This window comes from Caloenas nicobarica, chromosome 9 (assembly GCF_036013445.1).
Source record: "Caloenas nicobarica isolate bCalNic1 chromosome 9, bCalNic1.hap1, whole genome shotgun sequence".
In the NCBI taxonomy this organism is placed as follows: Eukaryota; Metazoa; Chordata; class Aves; order Columbiformes; family Columbidae; genus Caloenas; species Caloenas nicobarica.
In genome coordinates this window covers 17,131,455-17,145,070 of record NC_088253.1, presented here as the reverse complement: position 1 = coordinate 17,145,070, position 13,616 = coordinate 17,131,455, and the positions used below count along the sequence as shown (strand labels likewise).

Sequence of the window (13,616 nt, the reverse complement as noted above, 5' to 3'; positions counted from 1 at the left end):
CAACCCCTGCTGAGTCTGCCACCCGCTCCCCATGTGCTGCCTGAGCGCCACATGTCCGTCTTTCCTGCCTGTGACCAAGCCTCCCCTGACTGAGGGGAGAGGGCAGCCAGTCCCTCTGACCCCCAGGCCCTTGGGCGCTCTGGACTGAGCAGGGCTCTCAGTGCCCCGCAGCTGGGCAGGGGCAAAGCCAGCACTGTGTGTGCTCGGGATGTTTGCCAGCCCTGCAGATGCTCAATTTCTCGCCTCCCAGGAGAGGGGCTCTGCCCTGGCTCCAGTGCCTCCTGGAGATGTTGTCTCCAAAGGGTGGTCACGGTGCCATGGGACCCACAGGCTGTCACTCACAGGGACTCCAGTGACAGCCGTGGGTTGGGCATGTGGCAGCGGGCACCCCCACGCCCCAGGATGAGGAGCGGGGCCGCACAGCAGAGCTGGTGGCTCTCAGTCAGGGCTTTATTGAGGACATGGAGCAGGGGGGAGCAGCAGGACAGAGTCCTGCTGCCAGGAGGTCAGGCTGGCATCTCACCAGGGCAGGACATTCCCTTTCCAATCCAGGAAGGTGCTGGTGTCCTTTTCGGAGAGGGAGGAGAGCACCTTCAGCATCCCTTGCACGCTGTCATCCACCGTCACAGGGGGCTGCGGGACAGAGCGGGAGAGGGAGCCTGTGCCCAAGGCCTGGCTAAGGGCTGCCCTGGAGCAGCCAGTGCCAGGGGAAGGAGCCGCTCAAGGGCAGGGGAAAGCTGCCAGCCCTGGGCAGAGGGGGTGGGCAGGGAGCTGAGGGGTTGGGGGCATTGGACATCTGAGGCCAGGGCAGGGAGGTCATGGTCAAGGGCTCTGATGGACCCACCATGGTGAAACTCCTACCGTGTCTCCAGTTGACCTCCCCATCTCCGTTTGCACCCAGCCAGGGTGGAGAGCGACACAGAGGATACCATGTTCCCGGTACCCCAGGGACTGGCACTTGGTCAGCATGTTCAGAGCAGCCTGTGGGGAGACAGGGCAGGGATGGTGATGGGAGGGGAAGGGTGGCTGCAAGGGGCATGAGCAGACCCCGCAGCTGGGGCAGGGCAGGGGAAGCAAATCTGTCCTGGGCACAGTCTGGCAGTACCTTGCTGCAGCGATAGGAGACAACTTGCATCTGATCCCAACCAGAAGGAGAAGCAATGGAGCCCGCAGAGCTGGACATGTTGACGATGGCCGCCTTGCTGCAGCTCAGCTCTGAGCCCGGGCTCCCCTGGGCAGCCTTCTTCAGCAAGGGCAGGAACGCCTGAGAGGAGAGAAGGAGATGAAATAGGGTTGTGCACAGAGGTAGCACAGAGGAGAGGACCAGCTCCTTCCACCGTGGCAACATCAGCGCCAGCACTGGAGCATCCTCCCTCCCGTTCCCTCTGCCGCAGCCCACCAGGCTCCAGCTCCTGAGCTCCAGCCTGCGGCTCCATGAGTTCCATTGACCAAGATCCCATCAGCACAGGAGCAGCGGCAGGACCGCCTCCCACCAGCCCTTTGTCCCCAGAGCACAGCCCAGTTCGGGTGAGGGTCTCACCTGGCCCAGCAGCAGGGGCCCAGCTGTGTTGGTGGTGTAAACCTGGATCATGTTCTCCAGCGTCTCACCATCAAGCGTGCTCATCTTGGCAATTGCAGCGTTGTTGATGAGGAGGTTCAGCCCCGAGCCCCCCAGCTGTTCCTCCACTCTGGCTGCAGCCGCCTTGATGCTGGTGGGGTCAGTGACATCTGCAGAGCCAACACAGGGGAGGTGGGTGCCCGTGTCCCCGTGCTGGCTTGGAGCCCCCCGTGTTCCCCAGGACAGCAGCACCCGGTGTCCCCCCCGGCCCGTGGGCACGGCTCCCTCCCAGTGCTGGGCTCCCAGGGTGTCGCAGCGCCCGGGCACTCGCCAGGGCTGTGGGAGCCGTGGTGCTGCGCAGAAAGGGGAACAGGGGCCAGGGACCCCCACCTCGGGGCACCTACCGAGCGGGGTGATCACCAGGTTGGGGTGCCTGGAGGCCAAATTCTGTAACTCCTGCAAGAGACATGACCATGTGGGCGCGGAGACGCAGGAGGGGCTGTGCAGAGGCTCAGCCTTTCCCAGGCAAACCCGTGTTGCTCCAGCTCGTCCCTGCACCGCCTGGTGCCCAGCACCCCGCTCTGGCTGCCCTGCTCCCATCAGATGGGGCTCCGTGCCTCCTGCACACGCCACGTGCCACTGTCCCCTCCGCACATCCCACGCACAGCTGGTCCCACAGCTGTCCCAGCCCAGCTGCAGCTCCAGCCCTTTGCAAACCCCCTCCCTGCTCAACCTGCTGCCCTGGCACCGAGCGCTCCCGTCTCCCAGCACAACCCACCCCCTCCCAGCCCAGCCCCACCTGTGCTCGCTGTCCTTTGGGGTCCCGACAAGCTGCAAAGACCCACTCAGGTGGGTTTGGCATCTGCAGGAACTGCCGGACAAGCCCCAGGCCGATTCCCCGGTTGGCCCCAGTCACCAGAACGGAGCGGACGCAAAGGCCTGCCATGCCCCTCTGTTCGCCACTGCCGTGCTCTCGTCCTGACTCTTCGGGTACGTTTTGCTATTGGCTTATCTCGCATTTTCCCGCGAGGGCTTGCATCAGCCCAAGGCTCTAGGAAGTTTTCTGCCTGCACTCTAGCCTCTTGGCTGTGGTCCATACCCGCAATCCAGCTTTCTTGGCAGCCAAGGAATGACGCAGGGTGAGCCGAGTGTCCTACCCAGGCAGGGAACGCCCTGGGCTGGATGTCTGGAGAGTTGTTCTTTGTACCTTCCCTGCTCCACTAAACCTAAGCCACTTGGTTTTCTGAGCCTGTCCTACCATGCTTCCTCCACCAAGATGCCCTCTCCCACTGCCCCCTCCTTCTTGGGACACCAGGCTCTGTCCCTGCCCTCACCCGAGGTCAGGCAGGCAAGGGTTAACTCACTGACTCTGTCCAGCACAGCTTGTTAAACTTAATTTGTGCAACCCCAAAGCCAGGGGTGAAGCAGCCAGGACAGATGACTGTCCCTTGACCACCATGATGGGCTGGAAAACCTAGAAACCCTCAAGGATTTCTTGGAAACCTTCAGAACTGCCCAGAGGAACACCTTCCTGAGGGTCTGCTCTAACAACAGCTCTAGTATTTAAGCTGCAGACCAAGCAGCCTGGAGGTGATACACTGAACTCCAAAGAAAACTCTGAGTGGTGGATGCAGGAGCTTCAGGACAGGCCTGAAGAATCCCCAGGAGCTCCTGCTCTGTCTAAAGTCAATGGAGAAGCACCACCTGCGTGTCTCCGTGGGCTGATGGGGAGGATCTGGGTATCCCATGGCCTCCCCAGGTGTTTCCTGCTACAGTGTTGACCAAACCACGCACAGACAATTTGTAATAGCAGAAGATACATATAAGATAGTTAGGAGATGTTTTGCAAGGAGTTTACGATAATTAATAACAACGGATCAGGCAGGTGATTGTGCAGGACCAGGTAGGCGTAAGCCTGGGCAGTCTCACCTGCTCCAGCTGGAGATGCTGCTACAAGGACCTTTGCAACTGGACAGTAACCAGCCCTCCTGTTCTGGAAATTTGATCCTCCCTGTGCATGCTACCTAATGCAAAGATCCTAATAAATTAGGTTTTTTCTTTAAAAACAAACCCTACTGTCTACTCTCCTGTGTAGCACTAATCGGCCTTCTCGTGGCATTTCACTGTGCTTGCTCAAGCCCACTGGTGCAGCCACAACCTCAGCCTGGAGTTGAAAAGACACCGACCAGACTGAGCCACAACCTGCATGTCCTGGTGTCAGCCCTGACCTGCCCCAGAGGAGGAGCTGTTTGCCATCCCTTCAGCATGTGTCTGAGCATTTCCCAGTTTGCTTGCCACATTTAAGCTGGTAAGCAGCTTTAATGCCTCAAAAAGAGGCAAAGTGTGTGCAAGCCCGTCGCAGAAGAATGCTTCTTCCCATGGGCGACAACCGGGGGAGACTCTGGGGCTGCTTAGAGCTGTTGGAGGCAAAACCAGAGGAAATAATGCGAAAACAAGGTCATGTTTCAGTGATGGTTTGTCATCGTGCAGAACCACCAAATGGGAACCAGTAACAGAAAATCTGCCAATCAACAGGGAAAAGCATGTGTGTGCCTGGGAAAAGCCTGGAGGTGAGCGGGGAAGCCGGTGCAGGCTGGGGATGCAGATGGGGATGGGGATGCGGATGGGGATGCGGATGGGGATGGGGATGGGGATGGAGATGCACATGGGGATGCACATGGGGATGGGGATGCGGATGGGGATGGGGATGCGGATGGGGATGCACATGGGGATGGGGATGCACATGGGGATTGGGATGGGGATGGGGATGCGGATGGGGATGCGGATGGGGATGGGGATGCACATGGGGATGGGGATGCACATGGGGATGGGGATGGGGATGGGGATGCACATGGGGATGCACATGGGCATGGGGTTGGGGTTGGAGATGGGGCTGGGACTGGATGTGGATGGGTTTGAGGATACAAATGAGGACGAGAACGGCGACGCAGACGGGCCCGGAGCCGGGCGGGCACCGCCAGCCGCTCCGCCCCGGATGCCGGATCCCGGCCCGTTTCCGGTTCCTGGGGCGCGGCCATGGCGGCGGCGGCGGCCGCTTGTCCCGGCGGGGCGGGCGCGGGGGAGCAGCGGGGCCGGCGGGAGCAGCCGGGGGGGCCGGAGGGCCGGCGGTCGGTGCTGGCGCCCAGGTGAGTGGGGGTGATCGGGGGCTTCGGCGCGGCAGCCCTGGCTGACCCCGGACTCCTGCCTGTCGCCAAACCCTCGCCTGAGCCCAACCCTGGCTGTCCCCAGCCCATCGTGGCCCCGAACCCCTGCCCGTCCCAACCCCTCTGCATGGCCCCTATCCAGCAAAGAGAGACCCCTTCCCCTTTTTACAGTGATGGTGAAGTCCTGGGCACAGGAAAATGATTATTGGGGGATAATAAACAATATGGGAAGAGTTGGAAAAAAATGTCCTGGACCTGACCTGGGCGCAGCTGTGGAGCCTGATGTCCCCCCTCATCACCACTGGGGTGCTGCAGGACCTGCAGCCCGTCTTCCTCCCTCAGCAGGGGTGTCCATGCAGAGAAGCGAGTGGATTTGGGCTGGATTTGAGCCACCCCCTGGGGCTGTGGCTGCGTTTAGTGTGTAAAACTGTTCCTTGGATGCTGGAGCTTTGCTGCATCTTGCTCTTCTGATTTGGTGCCTTATCTCTTCTCCCGTAGTTTTGTGTATGAAAACAAGAACATGGCTTCTCCTAAACTCTACATCCTGCAGCCTTGGATTGCCAACCTCTTGGTGAATTATGAGCAGCTGGATGCCAGTGAGAATCTCCTGGCCGGGCAGGTCCTGCGGGTAGGTACCGAGAGGGGCTGTCCTCCAGTGCACCAACAACATCTGAAATCCAAATTCCTGAAAGTGTTCAGCGGTTCCCAATTTGGTGGCTAAGAGTGGGCGAACTTCCTCAAAATCCCTGATGTTTTTTTTAGGGGGTGGATGAATATTGCTTTGCCTGTTTCTGGTGGCCTTGGCTGACTTTTGCATCTCTGCAAGGTGTGCCCTGCTCTTGTCCAAATAGTTTGCAGTCTCCAAAGTCATCTTTTCTCCTAGCCTGGCACTTGTAGGCCACCTTGCCTTCCTCCTCCTCCTCTGTGTCCCGTCCTTCCTTGTACCACACCAGCTGATGGGTGGGCCTGACAGTGGGCAGCACGAGGCAGAAGCAGAACCTGCTGAGGTGTCTGGAGCCTCCTCCAGCTTTGCTGGTGGTGAGCTTTGGTAGGACCACGAGCTTGTCCTGCCATGGACACTGGCTCTTTTAGGAGAGCCTCTTTGGTGGTGATTCAGGTCATGGGGCTTCGAGGCACAACTCTTGGTCCTGTGTAGGTCCTGGAGAGCTTTAGGTGCAGCGCTGACAATGTCTTTGACATTTGATCTGTCCTTCGTGGCAGGAGAGAGCTTTAGTCAGAGGATTCTTGCCTGTTTGGGGCCTGATGGGCAGCGGGAAGGAAGCAGGAGGAAAACAACCGAGTGGGGTCAGTGCTGCTGATCATCAGCTCTGGACTTGGTGGGATTAGATGAAGATGCTGTGAGACAACCGGGTGCACAAGCAGACATGAGACCTGCACAGGCAGGGCATGCGGTTCCTGTTTTTTGATGGGTTGTGGTCATGATCTGGATGCTGGAGAGACCCAGATCCAGTGCTCTGGTTTGCTGTTCTCTTGCAGCCTTTGGGTGCCTGTAGCAGCATCCTACGATGGACGACATTATTGTTGGCAATCTCCTAATGTCTTTTGCGGATGAGATGTTTGAGGCAAGTCAGGTATCTCCTTACTGCCAGGAAAAGGAAAGAGAAAGACGGATGTTATTATTTAAATGGAATTTGACATAAGATGGGGGGGAAAAAAATGACAATGAGAGAGAGGAAGCCCTGTGGTCCTGTTCCCCATCCCATCTGAGGATATGGAGGCGGTAAAACCACTGGTTTGCTACTTCTTGGCCTAGTCCCTGCTCCCAAGCAGGAGATCGCTTGTGTTTGTACTGATGAAGATCTAGCAGGGAGGTCTGTAAATGAGATTTCTTTTTCTTCTCCTCCCCAATCTCTTGATAGGTTTTGAGTGACTCGACTGTTCCGGACCAACCTGGGGTCTTCCAAGATGCTGTCCTACAGGTCTCAGATGGCTCCTACTACATCCGCGTGGTCATTACATCCGAAGCTCTGCAGGCGGAGGAAAAGTGGGTTCCACCGCGACTCGGCTGTGGCCGGGACAGTGGTTCTCCACAGCTGCTAGTGGGGCTCCTGCCTGGTCTTGTTTCAGGTTGTGTTAAGCTAAAGCCATCACAGGGTGGGAAAAATCTGCATGCTAGGAGAAGAAGCCAGAATGCCTGGGCTCGGTGCTCCAGTTTTGGCTGGCTGGGGGAGGCAGGAGTCTATGGCAGAAGCTGCAGTGCCATGTAGATGTGATTAGAAAGAACTGAAGAGTCCATGGGAGGAGCCAGAGCATTAACCGCAGTAGCCTGGGCTGTTCCCTCAGTGCTTTCCTCAGTTTCCCCATTTGTTCATCCCGAGACTGTTAGAAGAGCCAAGGATAAGCAGCAGGAATAAGTTGCGTGAACCAGGAGTGCTCGTGCTGGGATGTGTGCTGGTGTGCCCTGATGTGGTTGCATGGCTGTTAGGGAAGGCCCACCATGTGTGTGAGTATTCCAGCTCCATCCTTCATCTCTCCAAGATGTTCCTGCTCTGCTCTTTTTCTAGCACTCACATTCAGCTCAGGCTTTCCAGCCTTGTTTGCAGAATTATCGTCTTGCAGAAGTACACAGTGTGTTTCCGGGAGGAGGCCAGGCTGGTAAGTGCTCTGACAAATGAAAGCAACTTGTTCCTTGACCTTGCCTTGGTTCCTGCCTGCTTTGACCTGCTCCCAGGCGTGCGGCAAGAAGCTGGAGGTGGATGATGGGTGGCCTTTCTTCTCTCTTCTTCACCTGGAGCTCTTGGAGGGGTCTGTGGCAGTGACAATGGCTTGGCCTGGGCGCTGCAGATGGCATGAGCCCTCCATGGAGATGTGGCACATCTCCCCCAGGGCCACCTGCTGTCACCTCCTGCTGTTGTGCAGTGGCAGAGCTGCCTGCTGTCCCCTTGCAGGAGTTCAGGAGTGTCCCCATGGCCTCGGGCTGGCCCAAGCCTGGCCTGTGGCTCTTCAAGATGATGCAGGAGGGTACAAACTCCCCGTCGAAGGGGGTTGTCCTCTGCGAGAGGGCCCTCACCTCAGTGGGAGGGTTGGTGGCAGAGCTGGGGTGGGTGTGTGGGTGCTTGCAGGGCCTGGGGGAGGTGGGAGCAGAGGTGGGACTGCAGAGGTTCCTCACGGGCTCCGTGTTCCCTGCAGGAGGACTGTGAGCTTTACCTCACGGCACAGCGTTTCATCGTGCTGCCCATGGAGAGGCAGAGGCTGGAATCATCTGATGGGTATGGCCCATGGGGCGGGCGGGGGGCTTTGCTTTGTGGGGGGGTTTCCTCATCTCCCCAGAGTGCTGCTGATCCAGGGAGTCCTGGTGTGAGCTGGTTGTGGTGGGGACTCTTTTCAAGAGGAATTGTCTCCATCTCAAGCTGTGAAGGAAGGTGGGGACGTGGAGCGAGTCAGTAACCGGCTTCTATCATACCACAGGAACCAGGAGCCCTCTGTGATGCGGAAGATAAAGGAACTCTGGCTGTAAGTATGGGACTGGCCATTGCTGGGAAAGATGTCTAGACACCATGGAGGCTCTGAGTGGGGTTAGAGCAGGTTGGCAAGGGCAGGCACACATTATGGCAGCTCCTGGTTAACCTGTGGGACTACCTGCCCTAGGACATGACAGAGCTGAGTAGACCATGCAAAATGAGGTCCTGGTGACAGAGAGAGCTCCCCATCCCCAGCCTCTTTCTCTGGTTTGGCAGAGCTGTGGGGAAACATCCGTGGAGAAGTTGCTGCTTCTCGCAGGGCAGCACAGCCACGTGGGTGAAACTCTGCACGTCTCATTCTTCTTCTAAGGGGATCTTATTTATGCTTATAAATATCTCAAGGGTGGGTGTCAAGAGGATGGACCAGATTGTTTTCAGTGGTGCCCAACAATAGGGTGACGGGCAATGGGCACAGACTGAAACAGGAGGTTCCACCTGAATATGAAGAGAAACTTCTTTACTCTGAGGGTGCCAGAGCCCTGGAACAGGCTGCCCAGAGAGGTTGTGGAGTCTCCTTCTCTGGAGACATTCAAAATCCACCTGGATGTGAGCCTGTGCGATCTGCTCTGGTGAACCTGCTTTAGCAGGTGGGTTGGAGTAGATGATCTCCAGAGGTCCCTTCCAACCCAACCATTCTGTGATTCACTCTACACTGAAAGCCTCAACTCTGGAGATCCTCAGAGGTCTCCATGGATCCATCTCCAGGAACTGGGCTCCCTGATGAGAATTCCTGGGATACTGAGTGGTGGCTGGATCCTGCACCCGGTGGGGAATCCGCTTCTTCCACAAGCTGCTTCTTCCCAGGCCAGGGTGCTTGATCTGTGACCGAGAGCTGCAAAGGGCTGCTGGCCCATGTGTGCCCGAGCCCTAATCCAGCTTTGCCTTCTCTTTCGTTGTTGCAGGAGGAGTCTCGTTCTGAAGAACGCTCCCAGCTCAGGTAAAGGGTCGTGGGGGGCATGCGATGCTCTGGCTGCCTGGGGGTGGCTCCTGGCTTTCCTGAGCTTGGGCTGTGTTAGGTAGAGGTAGCACAAACCTGACCAGATCTCACAAGGCAACGTTGCTAAGCCCAAAGCAAGACGAGGTGTTGCTGACAGCTAAAGCAGCGTGGGCCGTTGCATGCTCATGCTTGCACTGCTGCTCCAGGGCCTGTGTGGAGAAAGGAAGGTTTCCAGAAGCAGAGGAAATGCAGAATTTTGAGTTGTTTCTGCAGGATTCAGTGCACATGACAGCCATGCAGCAGAGTAGAAGCATTTGCAAGTGAGGCTGCCTGGATTAAGGTGTCTTCTCCACTGATACTCGTGTGTTCTCACTCCAGAGCCATCCATCTCTCAACTGATTGATGCCATTGGACAGAACCAGCTGGAGGTTTTGAAGGAAAAGGCTGAGGAATGCTTGGATTTACAGCTGCCCAAGGAGACCCCAGCTATGGGGAAGGACGAGGTTCCCGTCACTCAGTGGGAGGAAGACCGCAAAAAAGAGGTCAGTCTGGCCGCTGAGCCAGCTCGTGGTGGGGACCCTGCTCTGGAAGGTGGGGAGAAGGAAGGGGAAGAATGGTGGGCAGAGCTGAGGGTTTGCTGAGGAGAGAGATGGTGTTCAGCCGCCAGCTACAGGTGGGCTCCAGCATCTCGAGTGGGAATGCTGAGGGAAGACCACATCACGTGTCATTTCAGCAGGGCACAGATGTCTTCAAGGTTCCAGCCAACACCCTGGTGATCCCTCCTGAGGAGGAGGCAGCTCCTTGTGATGCTTCCAAGGCAGGTCGGTGTTGCGGCTTTGTCTGTGGGGTAGGCAGGGAGGCAGTTCAGTGTCCAAGAATGTGAAATAAGGGTCTCCTAGGGGTGGTGAGAAGATTTCCTTTGCTCTGGCTGTGCACGGTGCTGGGACACAACCAACAGTGCCCCTTTCATTGCAGACATGTGTGAAGCAACTCCCAGGAAGAGTGGTGATGAAAGGATGGTCCCAGGTGACTCAAGTATCATATCCCAAGTCAGCTGTGAGTAGTGGAACCTCCACATCCCATCTAGCCTCTTAGTAGCTTCCTGTGAAGTTGGCTCAGACCATCTTCTCCTTGGATTGAGCAGAGGAGGTACCAGCATGGCCAGATCTTTGGGAGACCAGGACTCCCAGCCCTGCCTTGATCAGGCAGGCAATGGCCCCATTCCTGCAGCCTCCTGAAGCTGAGCAGCTTCAGTTTTTTGTGCTGGGAACACAACAGATCATTTTGTCCCTTTGATGCCATCACAGCGCTTGAGTCACCTGCCCAAGTGTGGGCTCTTGTCTGGCTTGTGGTTCAGCACAGGCTTGTGTCACCTCACTGGGCTTGGCCTCACCAAGCTTTGCCACAGAAGTACCTCCACGTAGAGGAGGAGATGAAGGGAGCTGCTGTCCTGGACAGTGCAGGGTGTTGGAGAAGGTTTTCCTCCCACCTACCTGCACTCTGGGCAGCATCTGCCTCTGCTGCCTGCCACAGGGGCTGGCTGAGAATCTGGCTGGAGTGTGCCCCAGTTTTAGTTGGAAGGGGCTTTCAGAGCTCCCTTCAAGTGCCATCTCTATGCAAGACTCCATGCACAGTTCTTCGTAGCCGCTGCAGGGTTGGGAGCGGGCTGCCACTTTCTTTGCCAGAATCAACCCCCCGGCCCTGACTTGGTCATTGCAGCTGCTGAGTCAACAGCCTTGTCGGAGAGCTTGGTGGGATCCCAGGACAACCCCTGGAACAGGCTCCCCCCTATATTTTTGACCTTGGACTCTTCAGAGGGTGAGTCCCCATGCCCCAAGGCATCCAGCCTGCCTCACCATCAGGAGACAGTCATAGAATCATAGAATTGTTTTGGTTGGAAAAAACCTTTAAGATCGAGTCCAACCATTAACCCAGCACTGTCAAGTCCACCTCTAAACCATGTCCCTAAGAACCTCGTCTAGACAGGATGCACAGGGCAGAAGCTAGTGCAGCCACCGGTTACTATATCATGTCCTATTAAAGGTCCATTTATAGTTCATAAAAAGTTAACTGATAATAACTACAGGAGTTAAACATCATTGTATTAGAGATAATTATAAGCATATTAACCTAATAAATTATATGCCATATTAATAAGCAACTTACAGATATGAGTCCCCTCCATGTAGCTCACTGTGGATGCTGGCTTGCTTTCCCCTGGCCAAAAACGAGTGCTGCAGTGTTCCCCTTGCCCTGTGCCTGCATCATTCCAGCCTCACTGCTCTCCTGCCCAACCTGACCATCCCACCACCAGCCCCTGCCTAAGCTGACTCTGCATTTTCTCTTCTCAGAGAAGACCTCTCAACATGACCTTTCCCCAAAGCCCCAGCAAGATGTGACTGCTGACAGCAACACCCCTGACTTGCTGGAACCTTGCAGCCACGACTCTCCCAAGCGTTTGCCACATGCTGAGCCGGTGCAGACCTCCTCTCCCTCCCTGCTCCGCTCCTACTGCAACACCAGCCTGGTGGGGACCAGCGCCACCCAGGCAACATCGGCTGCAGAGCCAGCTTGCACTGTCCCCTGCTCTGCTCCAGACCCACAAGTATCGGGGGGCTCTCCAGCCACCCTGCCGTCTCTTTCTCCAGTTTTTCCCGTCTTGCCCAGCAGCCGCTTGCAATCCCTGCCCGAAGGGACACCTCATAGGGAGCAGGCGGACTCCAGTGGCACAGATTTCCCTCCAGATACATTGGAGTGTGGTCCGGCTCGTGCCAGGACCCAAGGAGGAGATGCTGGGGGTACCAAGAGGAAGCTGGTGGTAGAAAGTGGCCAGCAGCATCCCCGAGGTGCCCCATGGGGCAGGGGGAGAGACACGGGCAGGAGTGGGGAGTTCATGAACACACAGGGTGCAAAGAAGAGCAGAAAGGAGCCTGGAAAGGAACTTTCTGAGGAAGAGGAGGATGAGCAAGCATCTCCAGTGAGCGGCCCCAGCTCACGGCCGGAGCAGCGCAGAGCTCTGCAGCCGGTAAAGATGAAGCAGCTGCTGGGGTCTCCTGGGGGGTTCTCTCTGTCCTCCCGCTGCTAGTGTCCATCCCCAAGGCCTTTCCTCACCTGGCTGGTTGGGATGGGAGTTGGAGGCAGATGTCAATGTAGATGGTGGCCCCAACCCTCCCAAAGGAGGATCTGGGGCACCAGGTTGAGCCTGAGCTGGGTGGGAACATCTTCTAGCTCTCTGGGTAAAATAAGGTTGGCAGAGGAGGAAAAGATCAAGGGGTTAGATCTGGGGGTTTCCCTTGGTGGATCGGGGTCTCGGGCTGCATTGGTGGTGGAGGGCGGGCTGTGTTTTGGGCTGACCAGCCTCAACCTCTCCTTTGCTTCTGCAGTACGTGAAGAAGCAGCCAGACCAGTACAAATATGATCCACCAAGCCCTGAGCTCTGCAAGCAGATAAGATCTGTCAGGTCAGTGAGTGATGGGCTTGTAGGGCTGTCCCCTGTCCCCTCCATGGTTGTTCCCAGGGGATGCAGGCATTGCTGTTGGCATCCCTGCAGCGGGTCCCCAAACTCTGCCTTACCCCTTGTTACTGGGCTGTCGCACTGTGCAGCAGAGTGTCCCCAGCTGGGTCCCTTCTCACCCTGGCTCCCTTGCTCTGGTTTTGCAGGATCTCGAAGGCGATGCTGAAATGGGCGTGCTGGATCCTCATGGACGGAGAGGTGGACTCCTGAGCCCAGCCCACACTTCAGTTCTTCACCAATTCAGCAAAAACAATTTAGAGCTGCCTGGGAAGAGCAGTTAGGGGAGGCAGGAGGGAACACCAGGACCCTTGTCCCTAAGGGGACCACTGAGTGGGTTGGCCTGGCTGCAGTGACCCTCGCTCCAGAAATGCTGGGGAGATGACCTGTTGAAGGCCAGCACCCTCAGCATCTCCCACCTCTCCCTCTCCATCCTTTTCAAACACCCTGGCCTGGCAAGTGGGGAGAAGAGGTGACCTGGTGCCACCGTAGCAAGGGCAGCCGCGATGACAGAGGCCCCAGAACCTGATCCCCACTCTGAAGGCAGCACAGGAGTTTGGACATTTTATTGATTGGGTTTGGATGGGGTCCCACGCTGTTTGTTACAAAAAATATCCCGCAGGGTTATGCTGTAGAAATTAAAAATAAAAATTGTATATTTTTTAAATACACAGCTCTTATAAGAAAAGAAAAAAAGCATGGTGCTGCTTTGTCGTAAACATCTGTGGAAGGAATGCATTTGGTCTGGAGCAGAGGGCGACATGGGAGGAAGCCGCTGGGGTGATGCTGGTGCTTTCAGGAGAGCTGCGGGGACAGCGCGGCTGGAGCTGGGTTGCAGAGCTGTGTGCTGAAATGCCATGGCTCGTGGTCCTGCTGATGGAAGCCTGCACCTTGGAGGGGCTGGAGTCAGCAGTACCCCATGGGATGAGGAGCTGGAGAGGCGGAAGGGCCCTTTTAACACTAA

General features: G+C 56.8%; 2 protein-coding genes across 2 annotated transcripts; one reads left to right on the top strand and one right to left on the bottom strand.

Moving 5' to 3' along the window:
* Nucleotides 1-519: 519 nt before the first annotated feature.
* On the bottom strand, nucleotides 520-2,504 carry LOC135991852 (C-signal-like). Its single transcript, XM_065640648.1, has 6 exons — nucleotides 2,358-2,504; nucleotides 1,963-2,014; nucleotides 1,541-1,728; nucleotides 1,106-1,264; nucleotides 862-981; nucleotides 520-633 (listed from the first exon to the last, which is right to left on the bottom strand). Exons 1-6 carry the CDS (start codon nucleotides 2,502-2,504, stop codon nucleotides 520-522), a joined length of 780 nt encoding a protein of 259 aa, XP_065496720.1.
* Nucleotides 2,505-4,594: 2,090 nt separating this feature from the next.
* LOC135992225 (uncharacterized) lies at nucleotides 4,595-13,282 on the top strand. Its single transcript, XM_065641234.1, has 14 exons — nucleotides 4,595-4,704; nucleotides 5,221-5,350; nucleotides 6,603-6,727; nucleotides 7,248-7,338; nucleotides 7,873-7,952; nucleotides 8,152-8,196; nucleotides 9,107-9,141; nucleotides 9,520-9,683; nucleotides 9,875-9,962; nucleotides 10,117-10,197; nucleotides 10,861-10,959; nucleotides 11,493-12,166; nucleotides 12,525-12,601; nucleotides 12,802-13,282. Exons 1-14 carry the CDS (start codon nucleotides 4,595-4,597, stop codon nucleotides 12,863-12,865), a joined length of 1,863 nt encoding a protein of 620 aa, XP_065497306.1. The 3' UTR covers nucleotides 12,866-13,282.
* The last annotated feature ends 334 nt before the right edge of the window (nucleotides 13,283-13,616 follow it).